Here is a 20,186-nt window from a genome sequence, read left to right as displayed (position 1 = left end):
CCCCCTGAACGCCGGGGTCCCCCCTGTGTCCTCCCGCACGCCTGGGCTCCCCTCCCCCCCCCTCCCCCCCTCTTCCTCCGCTGCTCCGGGGTCCCCACCCCCCCCAGACGCCCGGCCCCCCCTCCCCCCATGCAGGTCTCCATCGCCTGCACCGAGCAGAGCCTGCGCAGCCGCAGCGCCGAGGAGCGGCTGGGGGAGGGGAGGGGGTGGGGAGGGGGTGGGGGTGGGGGGTCCCCTCCCCGGGGGGGGGACCCGGAGCGGGGGGAGGGGGGAGGGGCAGCAGCGAGGTGGGGGGCGGGGGCCGGCGGCGGCGCCGAGAAGGGACCCCCCGGGATGCGCCCCCGGGCCCGGCATGAAGTACCGGTACGGGGGCGGGGGCACCCTGGGGGCTGGGGGGCCTGGGTCCTTGGGGGGCACCCTGATGCTTGGGTCCCTTTGGGGGGTTCTTGGGTCCCTTGGGGGGTCCTGGGTCCCTTTGGGGGGTCCTGGGTCCTTTGGGGGGTCCTGGGTCCCTTGGGGGGTCCTGGGTCCCTTTGGGGGCCCTGGGTCCTTTGGGGGTTCTTGGGTCCCTTGGGGGGTCCTGGGTCCCTTGGGGGGTCCTGGGTCCTTTGGGGGGTTCTTGGGTCCCTTGGGGGTCCTGGGTCCCTTTGGGGGGTTTTGGGTCCCTTGGGGGGTCCTGGGTCCCTTGGGGGGCCCTGGGTCCCTTGGGGGGGCACCCCGATGCTTGGGTCCCTTGGGGGTCCTGGGTCCCTTGGGGGGTCTTGGGTCCCTTTGGGGGGGGCCCTGGGTCCTTTGGGGGGGGTCCTGGGTCTCCTTGGGGGGATCCCTGGGTCTCTTGGGGGTCCTGGGTCCCTTTGGGGGGCCCTGGGTCCCTTTGGGGGGTCTTGGGTCCCTTGGGGGGGTCCTGGGTCTCCTGGGGGGTCCTGGGTCCTTTTGGGGGGCACCCCGATGCCTGGGTCCCTTTGAGGGGGTCCTGGGTCCTTTTAGGGGGATCCTGGGTCCTTTGGGGGGGCACCCGGGCCCTGGGTCCCTTTGGGGGGGTCCTGGGTCCTTTGGGGGGTCCTGGGTCTCTTGGGGGGCACCGGGGCCCTGGGTCCCTTTGGGGGGCACCCGGGCCCTGGGTCCCTTGGGGGGTCGTGGGTCCTTTTGGGGGGCACCCAGACACAGGGTCCCTTGGGGGGGCCCTGGGTCCCTTTGGGGGGGCACCCAGGGGACTCAGGTGCCCGGGGGTCCCGAGGTGACCCCCTCCCTCCTCCCCTCCTCCTCCTCCCCCAGGAACCTCGGGCGGTCGGGGCTGCGGGTCTCGTGCCTCGGGCTGGGTGAGGGGGCGGGGCTTGGGGGGTGGGGGCAGGGCAATGGTGGGGGCGGGGCAATATGGGGTCATTGGGGGCAACGGGGGTATTTGGGGGTCAATGGGGGCAATAGGGCTCAATGGGGTCAATTGGGGGTCAATGGGGTCAATACAGGTCAATGGGGTCAATAGGGGTCAATGGGGTCAATGGGGGCCAGTGGGGATCAATGTGGGGTCAATAGGGGTCAATGGGGGCCAGTGGGGTCAATGGGGTCAATAGGGGTCAATGGGGGTATTTGGAGGTCAATGGGCTCAATGAGGGGTCAATGGGGGCCAGTGGGGTCAATGGGCTCAATGAGGGGTCAATGGGGGCCAGTGGGGTCAATGGGGGGTCAATAGGGATCAATGTGGGGCCAGTGGGGTCAATAGGGCTCAATGGGGTCAATAGGGGTCAATGGGGGTATTTGGGGGTCAATGGGGTCAATGGGGGTATTTGGGGGTCAATGGGGGTCAGTGGGGTCAATGGGGGCATTTGGGGGTCACCTACGGCTCCAGCTGGGTGTTGCCCCCAGGTGCCCGGGGAACGTTCGGGGCCGGGATCTCCGATGAGGTGAGACCCTCCCCATTCCCCATTCCCCTCCCCCTTTTCCCTCCCCCACCCCCCGGGCTACCCCCACCCCCATGACCCCTTTGCCCCCAGGAGGCCGAGCGGGTGCTGAGCGCGGCCTACGAAAGCGGGGTGACCCTCTTCGACGCCGCCGAGGCCTCGGGCAGGTACGGGGTGGGGGGACACCCCAAAACCCTCCCCATCCCCCACTGCCCCCACCCCCCCCAAAGGGACCCAAGCATCTGGGCCCCACTGCTGCCCCTCCCCCATAGGGCAGAGAAGATGCTGGGAAACATCCTGAGGAGCAAAGGCTGGAGGTGGGGGAGGGGAGGGGGAGGGGGGGGTCCCAGGGGTGCCCCTGGGGGGAGGGGGATGTTGGGGTGCATCGTGGGGTGCTGGGGAGGGCTTTTGTGGGGGGGGGCAGGGGGAGGACCCTGGGGTGCTGGGGGTGGGGGTGGGGGTCCTTGGTGGGGTCTGGGGGTGCTGGGGGCACCTTGGGGTGCTGGGGGGGACGACACCCCAGTGATGCTGTGGGGCAGGCCATGGGGCTGGGGGGTCCCATGGGTGCTTGGGAGGGGTTGGGGTGCTGTGGGGCACCCTGGGGTGCTGGGGGAGGGGTCTCTGGTGGGGTCTGGGGGTGCTGGGGGGGCAGTCCCTGGGGGTGCTGGGGGCACCCTGGGGTGCTGTGGGGCAGCCGTGGGGTGCTGACCCCCACCCCCACCCCCAGACGCTCCAGTTACGTCGTCACCACGAGAGTCTTCTGGGGGGCAGTGAGTACCCACAATGCTCTGGGGAGCTATGGGGCAGGAGGGGGGCTATGGGGCAGGAGGGGGCTATGGGGTAGGGGGAGCTGTGGAGCAGGAGAGGGAGCTGTGGGGCGGGGGGCTATGGGGCAGGAGGGGGCTATAGGGCAGGTGGGGGCAGCTGTGGGGCAGGTGGGGGCAGCTGTGGGGCAGGAGGCAGGCTATGGGGCACAAGGGGAGGTGTGGGGCAGGAGGCAGGCTATGGGGTAGGAGGGGAGCTGTGGGGCAGGAGGGGAGCTGTGGGGCATAAGGGGGAGGTGTGAGGCAAGAGGGGAGCTGTGGGGCAGGAGAGGGGCTATGGGGCAGGAGGGGGCTATGGGGCAATGGGGGCCGGTGTGGGGCAGGTGGGGGTTGGTGTAGGGCAGCTGTGGGGTGACGCCGTCTCTGCCCCCAAGGGCCGACGAGGGACTCTCGCGGAAACACGTCCTGGAGGGTGAGTTGGGGGGCTGGGGGCGGGGGGAATGTGGGGCAGGAGGGGTGTGGGGCTGCACTGTGGGGTGGGGGGATCTGTGGGGCAAGGGGGGGATGTGGGACAGTGCCGTGGGGCAGCACTGTGGGGCAGGGGGTGTCACGGGGCACGGTGGGAGCGGCTTGTGGGGTGTGGCCGTGGGGCAGGGGATGCCGTGGGGCGGTGCCGTGGGGCAGGGGATGCTGTGGGGCGGTGCTGTGGGGCAGGGGATGCTGTGGGGCGTGGTTGTGGGGCGGTGCTGTGGGGCAGGGGATGCCGTGGGGCGGTGCCGTGGGGCAGGGGATGCCGTGGGCGGTGCTGTGGGGCAGGGATGCTGTGGGGCGTGGTTGTGGGGCGGTGCTGTGGGGCAGGGGATGCCATGGGGCAGTGCCGTGGGGCAGGGCGTGCCGTGGGGCAGCGGGCCTGCCCGTGTCCGTGGGTCCCCAGGCCTCCGTGGGTCCCTCCAGCGGCTCCAGCTCGACTACGTCGACGTCGTCTTCGCTGGGCCCCGCCCCGGCCCCGCCCACACCGAAGGTAAAGCCCCGCCCATCGGCCCCACCCACCCACCACTAGCCCCTGCCCCACCCATGCTAGGCCCCACCCCTTCCCTCCAGGCCCCACCCCTTCCCACAGCCCCCCAAGTCTCCTCCCACCCCCACGAGTAGGCCCCGCCCCTTGCCGTGCCCCATCCCACTCATAGGGCTCCGCCCCCCGGTCACACCCCCACCTTGGCCCCTCCCACCCACCCTCTTCCCACTGGGCTTAAAGCCCTCCTGCAGTCCCCGCCCTCTCGCGGGCCACGCCCCTCTCATGGGCCACGCCCTCGCGGGCCACGCCCCTCAGGCCCCGCCCCTCACGTGTCTCTGCTTCGCCCCACAGGGCCCGACCCGACCCTGCGCCTCCTGCGGCTGGAAGGTACCGGGGGGCCCGACCCACGGGGACCCCCGGCACCCATGGGCCCCCCCCGGCACCCATAGCACCCCCAGACCCCCATAGCACCCCAGACCCCCCAGCACCCATGGGCCCCCAGCCCCTGTAGCACCCATGCACCCCTTGCCTCCCCATAGCACCCATAGCCCCCCATCCCCCATAGCACCCATAGCCCCCCATCCCCCATGGCACCCACGGGCCCCCCCAGAACGCCCGTGGCATCCCCAGACCCCCATAGCACCCATGGGTGCCCCCAGAACCTCTGTAGCACCCTGAGATCCCCCCCAGCACCCATAGCCCCCCCCATCCCCTATGGCACCCATGGGCCCCCCTGGCACCCACAGCACCCCCAGATCCCCCATAGCACCCATGGACCCCGGACCCCCCATAATCCCCCTGACCCCCATAGCACCCATAGCCCCCCAGCCCCCATAGCACCCATGGGCCCCCCAGAACCCCCATAGCACCCATAGCCCCCCTCCCCTGTGGCACCCATAGCACCCCACAGCACCCATGGGTGCCCCATAGCACCCATAGCCCCTCCCATCCCCCATAGCACCCATGGGCCCTCCCAGAACCCCCATAGCACCCCAGACCCCCCATAGCACACATAGCCCCCCCCCATCCCCTGTAGCACCCATGGACCCACAGACCCCCCAGCACCCATAACCGCCGCCCCCAGCCCCTATGGCACCCATAGGCCCCCCCGAGCCCCCAGAGCACCCATGGGCCCTCCTGCCCCTCCCTTCCTCCCTGTCCCCCCCGGTGCTCCGGCCCTCAGTAGGGCCCAGAGTGAACGCCCGCCTCCCCTGTCCCCGCAGAGCTGGTGCGCGCCATGAGTGATGTCATCGACCGGGGGCTGGCGCTGTACTGGGGGACGGCGGGGGCGCCTGGTGACGTCATGGTGGGGACATGGGGGACATGGGGACACGGGGGGGACATGGGGGACATGGGGGACACGAGAGGGGACACGGGGACGTGGGGGGACACGGGGGGGACATGGGGGATGGGGGGACACGGGGGGTGACATGAGGGGACATGGGGACACGGGGGGACATGGGGGGACACGGGGGGACATGGGGGATGGGGGGACACGGGGGGTGACATGAAGGGACATGGGGACACGGGGGGACATGGGGGGACACAGGGGACCTGGAAGGACACAAGGGGTGACACGGGGGGGACGTGTAGGGGACACGGGGGTGACATGGGGGGACACGGGGGACACGAGAGGGGACACGGGGACGTGGGGGGTGACATGGGGGACACGGGGGACATGGGGGGACACGGGGACACGAGAGGGGACACGGGGGACGTGGGGGGACATGAGGGGACACGGGGGATGGGGGCACCCGGGGACACACGAGGGGTGACATGGGGGGACATGGGGGGACACGGGGACACGAGAGGGGACACGGGGGACGTGGGGGGACACGAGGGGACCTGGTGGGATGTGGGGGGACACGGGGGACACAGGGGACACGGAGGGTGACACGGGGGACGTGGGGGGCATAGGGGGACACGGGGACACGAGAGGGGACACAGGGGGACGTGGGGGGACATGAGGGGACACAGGGGGATGTGGGGGGACATGGGGGACCTGGGGGATGTGGGGGACACGGGGGACACAAAGGGTGACACGGGGGGTGACACAGGGGGACACGAGAGGGACACGGGGACACGGGGGACGTGGGGACACGGGGGAGGGACGTGGGGACACGGGGAGGGGACGTGGGGGGACATGAGGGGACATGGGGACCCGGGGGACATGGGGGGACACAGGGGGACGTGGAGGGGACACGGGGGGGACAGCTCCGTGTCGTGTCGTGTCCCCCCCAGGACGCCTACGCGGTGGCCCGGCAGTTCAACCTGGTGGCCCCCGTGTGCCAGTGGGCGGAGCTTCCGCCGGAGCCCCGCCTCTTCCGGCAGATCGGTGCGGGGGGCACCCATGGGGGGGGTCTATGGGGGGGCACCAATGGGAGGGGTCTATGGGGGGCTGAGTGGGGGCACCCATGGGGGGTCTATGGGGGCACCCATCGGGGGCACCCATTGGGGGTCTATGGGGGGGGGGCACCCATGGAGGGGCACCCATGGGGGGTCTATGGGGGGCACCCATGGAGGGGCACCCATGGGGGGTCTGGGGGGGCACCCATGGGGGCACCCATCGGGGGTCTGGGGGGGGCACCCATGGGGGGGTCTATGGGGGGCTGAGTGGGGGCACCCATGGGGGACTCTGGGGGGATGGGATGTCTGGGGGGGGCACCCATGGGGGGGCACCCATGGGGTCTCTGTGGGTGGGTCCCAGCCATGGGGTGCTGTGGGGGTGGGGCAGTTGGGGGGCGGGGCCGTGGGGGTGGGGGGCCCGTGGGTCACCCCACAGCATCGCCCCGGCCTGGGTGCCCTCACCTGGTCCCCGGTGGCCCCCGGCCCCACCCTGGACGAGGAGCCGCTGCCCCACGGCCGCCCCATAGCCAGGGTAGGTGTGTGTCCTCCCCGCCCCACGGCTGCCCCACAGCACCCCCCAACTGCCCCACGGCCGCCCCATAGCCAGGGTAGGTGTGTGTCACCCCTGCCCCACAGCTGCCCCACAGCTGCCCCACAGCACCCCCCAACTGACCCATGGCTGCCCCATAGCCAGGGTAGGTGTGTGTCCCCCCCGCCCCACGGCTGCCCCACAGCTGCCCCACGGCACCCCCCAACTGCCCTACGGCCGCCCCATAGCCAGGGTAGGTGTGTGTGTGTCCCCCACCCCACGGCTGCCCCACGGCTGCCCCATAGCCAGGGTAGGTGTGTCCCCCCTCTGCCCCATGGCTGCCCCATGGCTGCCCCACAGCTGCCCCATAGCCAGGGTAGGTGTGTGTGTGTCCCCCACCCCACAGCTGCCCCACGGCTGCCCCATAGCCAGGGTAGGTGTGTCCCCCCTCTGCCCCATGGCTGCCCCATGGCTTCCCCACGGCTGCCCCATAGCCAGGGTAGGTGTGTGTGTGTCCCCCACCCCACGGCTGCCCCACAGCTGCCCCATAGCCAGGGTAGGTGTGTCCCCCCTCTGCCCCATGGCTTCCCCACAGCTGCCCCATAGCCAGGGTAGGTGTGTGTGTCTCCTGCCCCACGGCTGCCCCATGGCCACCCCACGGCCGCCCCACGGCACCCCCCAACTGCCCTATGGCTGCCCCTTCTGGGACCCCGACTGCCCTCTGGGGCACCCCAGGGCCCCCACTGCCCCCCCTCCCGTGTCCCCCTGTCCCCATGTCCCCAGTGTCCCCTGTCCCCCATGTGTCCCCTTGGTGTCCCCTTGGTGTCCCCATGTCCCCCCATGTCCCCCATGTCCCCCACCCCCTGCTATCCCCACCCCCTGATGTCCCCGTGTCCCCTGATGTCCCCGAGTCCTCCAGTGTCCCCCAGTGTCCCCATGTCCCCTTGTCGCCTCAGTGTCCCCATCCTCCCGGTGTCCCCAATGTCCCCTTGGTGTCCCCATGTCCCCAGTGTCCCCCTGGCATCCCCCTGTCCCCCGTGTGTCCCCTGTCTCCCAGTGTCCCCTTGGTGTCCCCATGTCCCCCAGTGTCCCCATCCTCCTGATGTCCCCACGTCCCCCGGTGTCCCCCAGTGCCTCCATGTCCCCTCAGTGTCCCCATCATCCTCAGTGTCCCCATGTCCCCCTTCCTCCTGGTGTCCCCTGTCCCCACGGTGTCCCTATGTCCCCCGATGTCCCCCATGTCCCCATGTCCCCGTGTCCCCTGTTGTCCCCACATCCCCCGGTGTCCCCCTGATGTCCCCACATCCCCCCGATGTCCCCACATCCCCCATGTCCCCCATGTCCCCCATGTCCCCGTGTCCCCCGATGTCCCCACATCCCCTGGTGTCCCCATGTCCCCCGTGTCCCCTGATGTCCCCACGTCCCCCCGGTGTCCCCATGTCCCCCATGTCCCGTGTCCCCCGGTGTCCCCACGTCCCCCCAGTGTCCCCATGTCCCCGTGTCCCCCATGTCCCCGTGTCCCCCCGATGTCCCCACGTCCCCCGGTGTCCCCATGTCCCCATGTCCCGTGTCCCCTGGTGTCCCCACATCCCCCGGTGTCCCCATGTCCCCGTGTCCCCCCGATGTCCCCACGTCCCCCGGTGTCCCCATGTCCCCATGTCCCCGTGTCCCCCGATGTCCCCACGTCCCCTGGTGTCCCCATGTCCCCCATGTCCCTGTGTCCCCCGATGTCCCCACGTCCCCCAGTGTCCCCATGTCCCCCATGTCCCCGTGTCCCCCCGATGTCCCCACGTCCCCCGGTGTCCCCCGTCCCCCGGTGTCCCCATGTCCCCCGGTGTCCCCATGTCCCCATGTCCCCGTGTCCCCCGATGTCCCCACGTCCCCCGGTGTCCCCATGTCCCCCATGTCCCCGTGTCCCCCGATGTCCCCACGTCCCCCGGTGTCCCCATGTCCCCCATGTCCCCGTGTCCCTCCGATGTCCCCACGTCCCCCGGTGTCCCCATGTCCCCCATGTCCCCGTGTCCCCCGATGTCCCCACGTCCCCCGGTGTCCCCATGTCCCCCATGTCCCCGTGTCCCCCCGATGTCCCCACGTCCCCCGGTGTCCCCATGTCCCCCATGTCCCCGTGTCCCCGATGTCCCCACGTCCCCCGGTGTCCCCATGTCCCCCATGTCCCCATGTCCCCCCGATGTCCCCACGTCCCCCCGGTGTCCCCATGTCCCCCATGTCCCCATGTCCCCCGGTGTCCCCATGTCCCCGTGTCCCCCATGTCCCTGTGTCCCCCATGTCCCCGTGTCCCCCGATGTCCCCACATCCCCCGATGTCCCCACGTCCCCTGGTGTCCCCATGTCCCCCATGTCCCCGTGTCCCCCGATGTCCCCACGTCCCCCGGTGTCCCCACGTCCCCCGGTGTCCCCATGTCCCCATGTCCCCGTGTCCCCTGATGTCCCCATGTCCCCCGGTGTCCCCACGTCCCCCCGGTGTCCCCATGTCCCCCATGTCCCCGTGTCCCCCGATGTCCCCACGTCCCCCGATGTCCCCACGTCCCCCGGTGTCCCCATGTCCCCCATGTCCCGTGTCCCCGATGTCCCCACGTCCCCCGATGTCCCCACGTCCCCCGGTGTCCCCATGTCCCCATGTCCCCATGTCCCCCGATGTCCCCACGTCCCGGTGTCCCCATGTCCCCCATGTCCCCATGTCCCCCCGATGTCCCCACGTCCCCTGGTGTCCCCATGTCCCCCATGTCCCTGTGTCCCCCATGTCCCGTGTCCCCCGATGTCCCCACGTCCCCCGGTGTCCCCATGTCCCCATGTCCCCCATGTCCCGTGTCGCCTGATGTCCCCACGTCCCCGGTGTCCCCATGTCCCCATGTCCCCAGGGTGCGGGCGCCGGCAGCCGCTGAAGGTGGGGGAGCTGCAGCCGCTGGCCCAGCGCCTGGGCTGCTCCGTGTCCCAGCTGGCCATCGGTGAGGGGACACGGGGACACGGGGGGACAGGGGGACGGGGACATGGGGGACACAGGGGGACATGGGGCCGGGGGGACAGGGGACACAGGGGGACGGGGGATGGGGGACAGGGAGGATGGGGACATGGGGACAGGGGACAGGAGGGGACAGGAGGGGACATGGGGAGATGAGGGACACGGGGGGACAGGGGAAGGGAGGACATGGGGAGGGGGACAGGGGACATGGGGGGCAGGAGGGGACACGAGGGACAGGGGGACACACAGGGGGACGGAGGAGGACAGGGGACATGGGGGACAGGGACACAGGGGGACAGGGACATGTGGGGACATGGGGACAGGGGACACACGGGGGGACAGAGGGGGACAGGCGACATGGGGGACATGGGGGACATGGAGGGGGGGACAGGGGACACAGGGGGCAGGAGGGGACACGGGAGGCGGGGGACAGGGGGGACGTGGGGACAGGGGGCAGGAGGGACATGGGGAGGGGGACAGGGGGACAGGGGACGGGGGACAGGGACATGGGGGGACATGGGGACGGGGGACAGGGAGGACACGGGGGGACACGGGGTGACAGTGGGTGCCGGTGTCCCCAGTGTGCTGAGGGGATGGAGGGTGACAGCAGGTGACAATGGGGTGACAGAGGGTGACATGATGTGACAGCGGGGTGACGGCGGGTGGCAGGGGGGGACAGCGGGTGGCAGCGTCCCCCAGGGTGGTCCCTGTGTGCCGAGGGGATGGGGGTGACACAGGGTGACAGTGGGGTGACAGGGAGTGACATGGGGTGACAGTGGGTGACAATGGGTGATGGTGGGTGACTGGGTGACAGCGGGTGACAGCGGGTGCTGGTGTCCCCAGCCTGGTGCCTGCGTGCTGGGGGGACCGGGGGTGACAGGGGGTGACACAAGGTGCCAGTGGGTGCTGGGGGTGGCAGTGGGTGGCAGTGGGTGACGCGTGGGGTGCCCCCAGCGAGGTCCCTGCGGGCCGAGGGGACGGGGGTGACAGGGGTGACACAAGGTGCCAGCGGGTGGCAGTGGGTGACACAGGTGACATGGGTGACATGTGGGTGTCCCCAGCGAGGTCCCTGTGTGCTGAGGGGATGGGGGGTGACAGGGGGTGACACAAGGTGCCAGCGGGTGGCAGTGGGTGACAGTGGGTGACAGCGGGTGGCAGTGGGTGACACAGGTGACATGGGTGGGGGTGTCCCCAGCCTGGTCCCTGTGTGCTGAGGGGACGGGGGGGGGCAGGGGGTGACACAAGGTGCCAGCGGGTGGCAGTGGGTGACGCGGGTGACGCGGGTGACGCGGGGGTGTCCCCAGCCTGGTCCCTGCGGGCCGAGGGCGTCAGCTCCGTCCTGGTGGGGGCCGCGACCCCGCGGGTGCTGCGGGAGCAGCTCCGGGCCCTGCAGGTGAGGGGGGCGGAGGGTGCCTGCGTCCCCCAAACCCTGGGGTCCCCCCAAACCCCGGGGTCCCCCATTGACCCCCTGGATGCCCCAAACCCCGGGGTCCCCCCTAAACCCTTGGGTCCCCCCATTGACCCCCTGGGCCCCCCCAAACCCCGGGGTCCCCCCCATTGACCCCTTGGGTCCCTCCATGACCCCCCGGGTCCCCCCAAACTCTGGGGTCCCCCCCAAACCCCGGGGTCCCCCATTGACCCCTTGGGTCCCCTGAATTCCTGGGTCCCCCAAACCCCAGGTCCCCCAAACCCCGGGGTCCCCCGACCCCGGGGTCCCCCATTGACCCCCAGGGTCCCCCCGACCCCAGGGTCCCCAAAACCCGGGGTCCCCCACTGACCCCGGCTCCCCCACTGGCCCCGCCCCCGCAGGTCCTGCCCCAGCTCCGCCCCTCGACGCTGCAGGAGCTCGAGACCCTGCTGGGGGAGGTGGCCCCGCCCTAGGCCCCGCCCCTCCCCTCCCATTGGCTGTCTCCCGCATGAGCACCGCCCCTCCCTTCGGCCGGCTCCTGGCCCCGCCTCTCGCCCCGCCCCTTGGGTGAAGGGGTGTGGGCGGGAGGGCGGGGCCCCGCCTTCCCCTTCCCTCCCCATTGGTTGTTTGAGGGGTGGAGCCAGTGAGTATAGCCCCGCCCACCCCCGCCCTTCCCACAATGCCTTGCGCCCCGGTGAGGGGAGGAGCCATGTTAATCGATAGCAATAATACCCGCCCCCCCACCAGGGGGTGGGGCCTTTTAAGCACAAACCCCGCCCCTCTTTGACCGTCCCCCAATCGCAGCGCTTCCAGTGGGGGCGGGGCCTCGCCTTGCCCCGCCCCCTCCCCCCAAGGTGGGGCAATAAAGTGGCGTTTTCCACGTGGGGGGCGGGGCTGCGGCCTCGTGTTTGGGGGGGAGGGGCTCGGACTTGGGGGGTCCTGGGGTGGGGGCTGGGATTTGGGGGCTGAATTGGGGGGGCTGGGATTTGGGGGGCTTGGGGGGTGCTGCGTTTTGGGGGCTGGGGGCTGAGATTTGGGGGGCTGGGACATGGGGGCTGAATTGGGGGGGGGGCTGTGGGGTGGGGGCTGGGATTTGGGGGTCCTGGGATGGGGGCTGGGATTTTGGGGGGCTGTGGGGGTTGCTGCATTTTGGGGGCTGGGGAGTGGGGGTTCTGAGATTTGGGGGGCTGGGGGCTGGGATTTGGGGGGTCCTGGGGTTGGGGGCTGGGATTTGGGGGGCTGAATGTGGGGGGTGTGGGGTGGGGACGGGCTGGGATTTGGGGGTGCTTTGGCGGGGGGGGCTGCGTTTTGGGAGGGGCTGGGATTTGGGGGATGCTGCGTTTTGGGGGCTGGGGGTGGGGGCTGGGATTTGGGGGGTCCTGGGGTGGGGGTTGGGATTTGGGGGCTGAATTGGGGGGCTGGGATTTGGGGGGCTGTGGGGGTGGAGGGCTGGGATTTGGGGGTTCCTGGAGTGGGGGCTGGGATTTTGGGGCTGAATTGGGGGGGGCTGGGGGGGGGGGGGCCGTGCGGGGGAGGGGAATCGAGGTCACCTCCCGCTCGCGCCCCTTCCGCCGGCTTAGTTTGGGCTCCCCCCAAAAAAGCCGTGGTTTTGGGGGGATTTAGGTCAGACCTGCGATCCCCAGAGCCGCCCTGTTGGGACCAGGGAGCCTAGGCCAGCCCCCCCCCGCCCCCCAAAACACAGGGCCGGCCCCACAGGGTGAGGGTTAGGGGTTAGGCGGGGGTTAGGGATAGAGTGAGGGTTAAAACCGTTAGGGTTAGGGTTAGGGTTAGGGTTAAGGTTAAGACTTTTAGGGTCAGGCTGTTAGGTTTAGGTTTAGAGTTAGAGTTAGGGTTAGGATTAGGGTTAAAAACATAAGGGTTAGGCTTTGGGTTAGGTTTAGGGTTATAGTTAGGGTTAAAACCATTAGGATTAGGGCTAGGGGTAGGATTAGGGTTAGGGTTAAGGTTAAGACTTTTAGGGTCAGGCTGTTAGGGTTAGGGTTAGGTTTAGGTTTAGGGTTAGAGTTAGGGTTAGGATTAGTGTTAAAACCATTAGGATTAGGGTTAGGGGTAGGATTAGGGTTTGGGTTAAGACTTTTAGGGTCAGGCTGTTAGGGTTAGGTTAGGATTAGTGTTAAAAACATAAGGGTTAGGCTTTGGGTTAGGTTTAGGGTTAGAGTTAGGGTTAAAACCATTAGGATTAGGGCTAGGGTTAGGGTTAGGGTTAGGGTTAAGGTTAAGACTTTTAGGGTCAGGCTGTTAGGGTTAGGTTTAGGTTTAGGGTTAGAGTTAGGGTTAGGATTAGTGTTAAAACCATTAGGATTAGGGGTAGGTTTAGGGTTTGGGTTAGGGTTAAGGTTAAGACTTTTAGGGTCAGGCTGTTAGGGTTAGGTTTAGAGTTAGGGTTAGGATTAGTGTTAAAACCATTAGGGTTAGGCTTTGGGTTAGGTTTAGGATTACAGATAGGGTTAGAGTTAGGGTTAAAACCATTAGGGTTAGGGTTAGGGTTAGGGTTTGGGCTAGGGTTTGGGTTAGGGTCAAGACTTTTAGGGTCAGGCTGTTAGGGTTATGTTTAGGTTTAAAATTAGAGTTAGGGTTAGGATTAGTGTTAAAACCTTTAGGATTAGGGGTAGGGGTAGGATTAGGGTTTGGGTTAGGGTTAAGACTTTTAGGGTCAGGCTGTTAGGTTTAGGTTTAGAGTTAGAGTTAGGGTTAGGATTAGTGTTAAAAACATAAGGGTTAGGCTTTGGGTTAGGTTTAGGGTTATAGTTATGGTTAAAACCATTAGGATTAGGGTTAGGAGAAGGATTAGGGTTAGGGTTAAGACTCTTAGGGTCAGGCCGTTAGGGTTAGGTTAAGGTTAGGTTAGGGTCTGTGTTAGGGTAGGGTTAGGGTTAGGCTTAGGCTTTGAGTTACTTTTAGGTTTAGAGTTAGGGTTAGGGTTAGGGTTAGTGTTAGGGTTAGGGTTAGTGTTAGGGTTAAGACTCTTAGGGTCTGGCCATTCAGGTTAAGCTTAGGTTTAGAGTTAGAGTTAGAGTTAGAGTTAGGGTTAGGGTTAGGGTTAGTTTTAACAGCCTTAGGATCAGGTTTAGGGTTAGGGTTAGGGTTAGTTTTAACAGCCTTAGGGTCAGGTTTAGGGTTAGGGTTAGGGTTAGTTTTAACAGCCTTAGGGTCAGGTTTAGGGTTAGGGTTAGGGTTAGTTTTAACAGCCTTAGGGTCACGCCTTTCAGGTGAGGGTTAGGGTAAGTTTAGTGCTAGAATTGGGGGTAGGTCATCTTAGTGTTAAGATGATTAGGGTTAGGGTTAGGGTTAAGATTAGGGTTGGTTTAGGGTTACGGTTGGTTTTAAGATCATTATGGTTAGGGTTAAGACCATAAGGCTCAGTGTTAGGGTTATTGTTAAGATTGATAGGATCAGAGTTAGGATCAGGGTTAGGATCACAGTTCAGATTAGGGTCACGGTTAGGGTTAGAGTTATGTTTAGGTTTAAGGTTAGGCTTAGCTTAGGGCTAGTGCTAGGGTTAGAGTTATTGTTAAGACCCTTAGGGTCAGGCCATTCGGGTTAGGGTTAGGTTTTAGACCATTAGGGTTAGACTTAGGGTTAGGCTTAGGGTTACGGTTAAGATCATTAGGGTTAGGGTTAGAGTTAGAGTTAGAGTTAAAACCATTAGGCTTAGGTTTAGGCTTAGGCTTAGGGTTAGGGTTAGGGTTAGGGTTACGGTTAAGACCATTAGGGTTAGGATTACGGTTACAGTTAGTGTTAAAACCATTAGGCTTAGGTTTAGGCTTAGCCTTAGGCTTAGGGTTAAGATCATTAGCGTTAGACTTAGTGTTAAGACCATTCGGGTTTAGGCTTAGGTTTAGGGTTAGGGTTAGGTTTAGGGTTAGGGTTAGTGTTAAGACTGTTAGGGTTAGGATTAGGCTTAAGACCACTAGGGTTTGGGTTAGTGTTAGGCGGCACATTTAGACGTGGGTGGGTTGCTTTAATTCTGGGCTGTGTTGCACCGTACTTTGGTTAGGCTTAGGCTTAGGTTTAGGCTGCACATTTAGCACAGGGTGGTTCACTTTAATTTTGGGCTGTGTTGGTTTAGGATTAGGGTTAGGCTTAGATGTAGGGTTAGGCTTAGTCTTAGACTGCACATTTAGCGCAGGCTGGTTTGCTTTAATTCTGTGATGTGTTGCACTGTACTTTGGTTAAGGTTAGTCTTAGGTTTAGGCTTAGGGCTAGGGTTAGGATTAGGCTTAGATTTAGGATTAGTCTTAGATTTAGGATTAGGCTTAGATTTAGGGTTAGGCTTAGGCTCTAGGCTTAGGCTGTACATGTAGTGCAGGGCGGTTTGCTTTAACTCTGGGCTGTGTTTCACTGTACTTTGGTTAGGGTTAGGCTTAGACCTAGGCTTAGGGTTTGGGTTAGCCTTAGACTTAGGCTGCACATTTAGTGCGGAGTGGTTCCCATTAATTCTGGGCTGTGTTGGATTATATGGATAGGGTTAGGCTTAGATTTATGGTTAGGCTTAGGCTGCACATTTAGCACAGGGCAGTTCCCTTTAATTCTGGGCTGTGTTGGATTATTCGGTTAGGATTAGATTTAGATTTATGCTTAGGCTTAGGCTCAGGCTGCCCATTTAGCGCAGGGCGGTTCGCTGTAATTCTGGGCTGTGTTGGCTTAGGCTTAGGCTCAGGCTGCCCATTTAGCGCGGGGCAGTTTGCTTTAATTCTGGGCTGTGTTGGGTTATTCGGTTAGGATTAGACTTAGATTTATGCTTAGGCTTAGGCTTATGCTGCCCATTTAGCGCAGGGCGGTTCGCTCTAATTCTGGGCTGTCTCGCACTCTGGTATCACCTCTGGAATCCAGCTGGGTTTTAGGAAGCCGCCCGCAGCCAGAGCCGCTCCCGGCACCCTGGGACCAGCCCTCGTCCCCCGTCCCGGCAGAGGAGGAGCCTTGGGTGCGGGAAGACTTCGTTAAGTCTAGCTCCCCGACTAGTTTCGTCCCCCCCTCAATTAATTAGCTTAAACTAGATTAAGCTGAGTCCTCGTTACGGTCAGCGGGGATGATTCGCTTCGCTCTCTCCCCGCCCCTACCCATGGGTGCCCACGTGACGACCAAGCACCCTCAGCGAGTTGGTTTTTTTTTTGAAGAATAAGAAATATAAAAGAAATAAAGAAAATAAAATAAATCCAATGCAATTCCCCTCCCCACCACCCTGGCAGAGTCACTAAGCCCCGGCCTAACCCTTACAATGTTTTTATTTTCTGCAGCCCCAAAGAAAATCAAACGGAAAGGGCCGCTCGTTCCCAAGACACGTCCCGTCAAGGGGTTATTATTTCAAATTAAGACCGTTAGGGTTAGGGTTAGCGTTAGACTTAGGGTTAGGCTTAAGCCTATGGTTAAGACCATTCGGGTTAGGCTTACGGTTAGACTTAGTGTTTTCAAATAATTATTTCAAATAATCTCATTCCCTTTGCAACGATAACGGCGCAAAGGCTTAGGTTTTTGGGGTGTTTTTTTGGTTCTGGCCAGGCTGGATCGATAGGCCCAGGCCGACCGTGCGAGGTTTAACAAGGCTCAGTGCCGGGTCCTGCGCTCGGGCCACAACGACCCCACGCAACGCTACAGGCGTGGGGAAGAGCGGCTGGAGAGGTGCCTGGCGGAGAAGGACCTGGGGGTGTTGGCCGGCAGCCGGGCGAACATGAGCCAGCAGCGTTGCCCAGGTGGCCGAGAAGGCCAACGGCATCCTGGCTTGTAGAAGAAATAGCATGGCCAGCAGGAGCAGGGCAGCGATTGCCCCCTGTACGCGGCACTGGCGAGGCCGCACCTCGAATGCTGGGTTCAGTGTTGGGCCCCTCGCTCCGAGAGAGACGTGGAGGGGCTGGAGCGCGGCCAGAGAAGGGCAACGGAGCCGGGGAAGGGGCTGGAGCCCAAGGCTGGTGGGGAGCGGCTGAGGGGACCTGGGGCTGGAGGGCGGTGGGGTCGGGCTCTTCTCCCAGGTCCCACGCGCTAGGCCGAGAGGAAATGGCCTCCAGTTGCGCCAGGGGAGGTTTAGACTGGATCTTAGGAAATTTTACGTCACCGAAAGGGTCGTCAAGCGTTGGAGCAGGCTGCCCAGGGCAGGGGTGGAGTCGCCATCCCTGGAGGGATTTAAAAGCCGTTGGGATGAGGTGCTGAGGGACACGGTGCAGTGGTGGCCTTGGTAGGGTCAGGTTTACGGTTGGACTCGATGACCTTGAAGGTCTTTTCCCACCGATACGATTCTGTGATGCTGGGAATGGGGGTTGGGGTCGGTTCGTCACACGTTGTCTCTGCCGCTCCTTCCTCCTCCCGCTCTTCCCTTACTCCAGCGTGGGGTCCCTCCCACAGGAGACCGTCCTCCACGAACTTCTCCACCATGGGTCCTTCCCACGGGCTGCAGTTTTTCACCAACTGCTTCAGCGTGGGTCTTCCACAGGTCCCACCAGGAGCCTGCTCCAGCTTGGGCTCCTCGCCACGGGGGTCACAGCCTCTTTTGGGTGCATCCACCTGCTCCAGCGTGGACCTCCATGGGCTGGAGTGGATGTCTGCTCCACCATGGACCTCCACGGGCTGCAGGTGGATGTCTGCTCCACCATGGACCTCCATGGGCTGCAGTGGATATCTGCTCCTCCGTGGACCTCCGTGGGCTGCAGGTGGGTATCTGCTCCAGCGTGGACCTCCACGGGCTGCAGGTGGAGAACCTGCCTCACCATGGTCTTCCCCACGGGCTGCAGGTGGATATCTGCTCTACCATGGACCTCCATGGGCTGCAGTGGATATCTGCTCCAGCGTGGACCTCCACGGGCTGCAGGTGGATGTCTGCATATATTATACATAATATAATACGATGTTATATAATACAATATAATATAAAATTTAATGTAATGTGATATAGTATAAGAATATGATTTAATGTAATGTAATGTGACATAATATATTATAATATAATACAATATAATATAAAATGTAATATGATGTAATATAATGTAATGTGATATAATACGATGTAATATAATGTAATACAACACAGTAGAATGTAATATAATATAATATAATACATTATAATATAATACATTATAATTTAATGTATTATAATAATTATACTATAATAATTATAATTATAGTATATATTATATAATATATTATATAATATTATATATTTATAATAATATTATATTATAATTTATATATTATATAAATATAATATATGATTTTTGTAATTATAATACTATAATTATATTATAATGTTGTAATTATTATAATTATAATATTATATAAATATAATATAATATTACAATAATTATTATAATATAATGTATTATATAATACAATATATATTACATTATATTATATTATATTATAATACTATACTATACTATAATAACGTAATATAATATAATACTATACTATAGTATACTATAATAATATTATAATAATATTATAGTATAATATAATATAATATAATATAATATAATATAATACAATATTACATTATTATACAATAATATAATGTATAATTGTATATTATACAATAATATACAATTGTATATTATACAATAATATAATGTATAATTGTATATTATACAATAATATACAATTGTATATTAAACAATAATATAATGTATAATTGTAATAATAATACAATATGATATTATATTGTATTATATTATACTACTATACTATACTATACTAATATAATAACATTATATAATATACTATAGTATACTATAATAATAATATAATATAATATAATATAATAATAATATAATATAATACAATATAATATAACGTGATATAACGTTATAACGTAATATATCGTAATAACGTAACATATCGTAATACCATTCGATCTAATATAACGTCATATATCTATAACGTAACATAAGGGAATACAATGCCATACAGATACCCAAAACGCTGAACTCAGACGGCGCAGCGACGCACTCCGACCCGAGGAGCTGCCGTCTTCCCCCAGCTGCAGAAAACCGAGCCGCCGCGAAACCGGAGCCGCGCTCCTCTGGCCTTTTATTTTATTTTGGGATTTTTGGTCTGTTTTTCAAAGGTCCCGGAAATCGCCCGCCTTGAACTTGAACGAGGCAAAGGCCACGCGTTGCGCCCGAGGCGAAAAGCCTGCGAGCGGGGCTGGCCGTCTCGCTGACGCTCTTAAAATACTTAACATAGGGGTAGAGTCCGCTTGTACGGTGTGATTACGCGCCGAAAGGAGTCGTCGTTTGGGGTTGAGCCCGCCTAACTACACGCGCTCCTCCTAAGGCGGAATTTTGCCTTGTTTTTTGGGTTTTTTTTAAGATGTTACGGCGCTTCAATTTCAAAATTCAAATAAGAACGCCAAACGACGTGAGTTCCCCAAGTCGAAGTTCGGGCTGACGTCCTGCTCACTGAATTTTTTTAATTAAAAATATTAGCAGGAACGGGTATATGGGACAATAAATCTGCCCACATTTACCTTCCATCTTCGTTTACGAGGCGCGAAGACGGAGAAGAATTTAAGGGCGATGGCGTGGATTGATTTAAAACCAAAAAGCTGCTCCGCTTGGCGTTGATCTAAGGCAAAAATCCTCGGAATTTTTTTTTTGTAGGACCTTAAACAGGCGCTCGGCTTTGCCAACGGGTTGATCCGAAGTTGCGTAAAAGCAAACGGGACGTTTCAATGATAACGTTTCAATGATAACTAAAAAAAAAAATAAAGTGGTCTTTTATTGAGGTTTTGATCGAGTTTTTTTATGGAAGGAAACGTTGTCATAAGCTTACCGGGATAGTGGTTGACGTTGAAGATGTTTTGTGTCTCAGAAGTGCAGCAGATGCCCTAAATGGATCGATAAAGAACATTTCCGATTAAATTTCTGGGGATTACGTGTCTGTCAGAGGTAGCGGTAACCTCTAGAGCCCCGTACTTAAAAAAAAAGTTAAAATTCTGTAAAAAAAAAAGAGATAAATAGCCAATATCACTCTAATGATAGGACTAAAATCTACTGAGACTTCCCAATACTGTAGGAAATTGAAAACCCAGGGGGAAAAAAAAAAACCCAAACCACACAGGATTTAAAAAAAAAAAAATTCAGGTAGAACTCACCATATCGAAAAATATTTTTTTGGCCGAAGGAACTTGAAATTTTGGGGCTGCGCAGTGTGCCGCTGAAGTCCAACAAGCGTCGTGGTCCTTCGAGTTCACCGAGCAGCCGAAATAATATAGTCCGGTTGCTCATGGTACTAAATCTGC

General features: G+C 60.5%; 1 protein-coding gene across 1 annotated transcript; it reads left to right on the top strand.

Moving 5' to 3' along the window:
- Positions 1–258: 258 nt before the first annotated feature.
- Positions 259–19,613, top strand: LOC140645281 (voltage-gated potassium channel subunit beta-2-like). Its single transcript, XM_072848625.1, has 16 exons — positions 259–363; positions 1,276–1,319; positions 1,864–1,901; positions 1,992–2,065; positions 2,171–2,215; positions 2,626–2,668; positions 3,062–3,134; positions 3,597–3,683; positions 4,029–4,064; positions 4,901–4,983; positions 5,919–6,013; positions 6,471–6,555; positions 10,836–10,924; positions 17,385–17,601; positions 17,683–17,759; positions 18,854–19,613. The coding sequence occupies exons 1-16, from the start codon at positions 353–355 to the stop codon at positions 18,867–18,869; spliced, it is 1,113 nt and encodes a 370-aa protein (XP_072704726.1). The 5' UTR covers positions 259–352; the 3' UTR covers positions 18,870–19,613.
- Positions 19,614–20,186: the final 573 nt, after the last annotated feature.

This window comes from Ciconia boyciana, chromosome 32, assembly GCF_034638445.1.
Source record: "Ciconia boyciana chromosome 32, ASM3463844v1, whole genome shotgun sequence".
NCBI classification, from domain to species: Eukaryota; Metazoa; Chordata; class Aves; order Ciconiiformes; family Ciconiidae; genus Ciconia; species Ciconia boyciana.
The sequence above is the reverse complement of the archived record's forward strand: the minus strand, read 5'-3'. Positions and strand labels throughout refer to the sequence as shown.

Bases quoted from the DNA above. Each gene is read 5' to 3' on its own strand.
- LOC140645281 (XM_072848625.1), top strand. The intron at 1,320-1,863 runs GTGAGGGGGCGG...TGTTGCCCCCAG, and splicing joins GGTCTCGTGCCTCGGGCTGG to GTGCCCGGGGAACGTTCGGG. The intron at 2,669-3,061 runs GTGAGTACCCAC...GGGTTGGTGTAG, and splicing joins CGAGAGTCTTCTGGGGGGCA to GGCAGCTGTGGGGTGACGCC.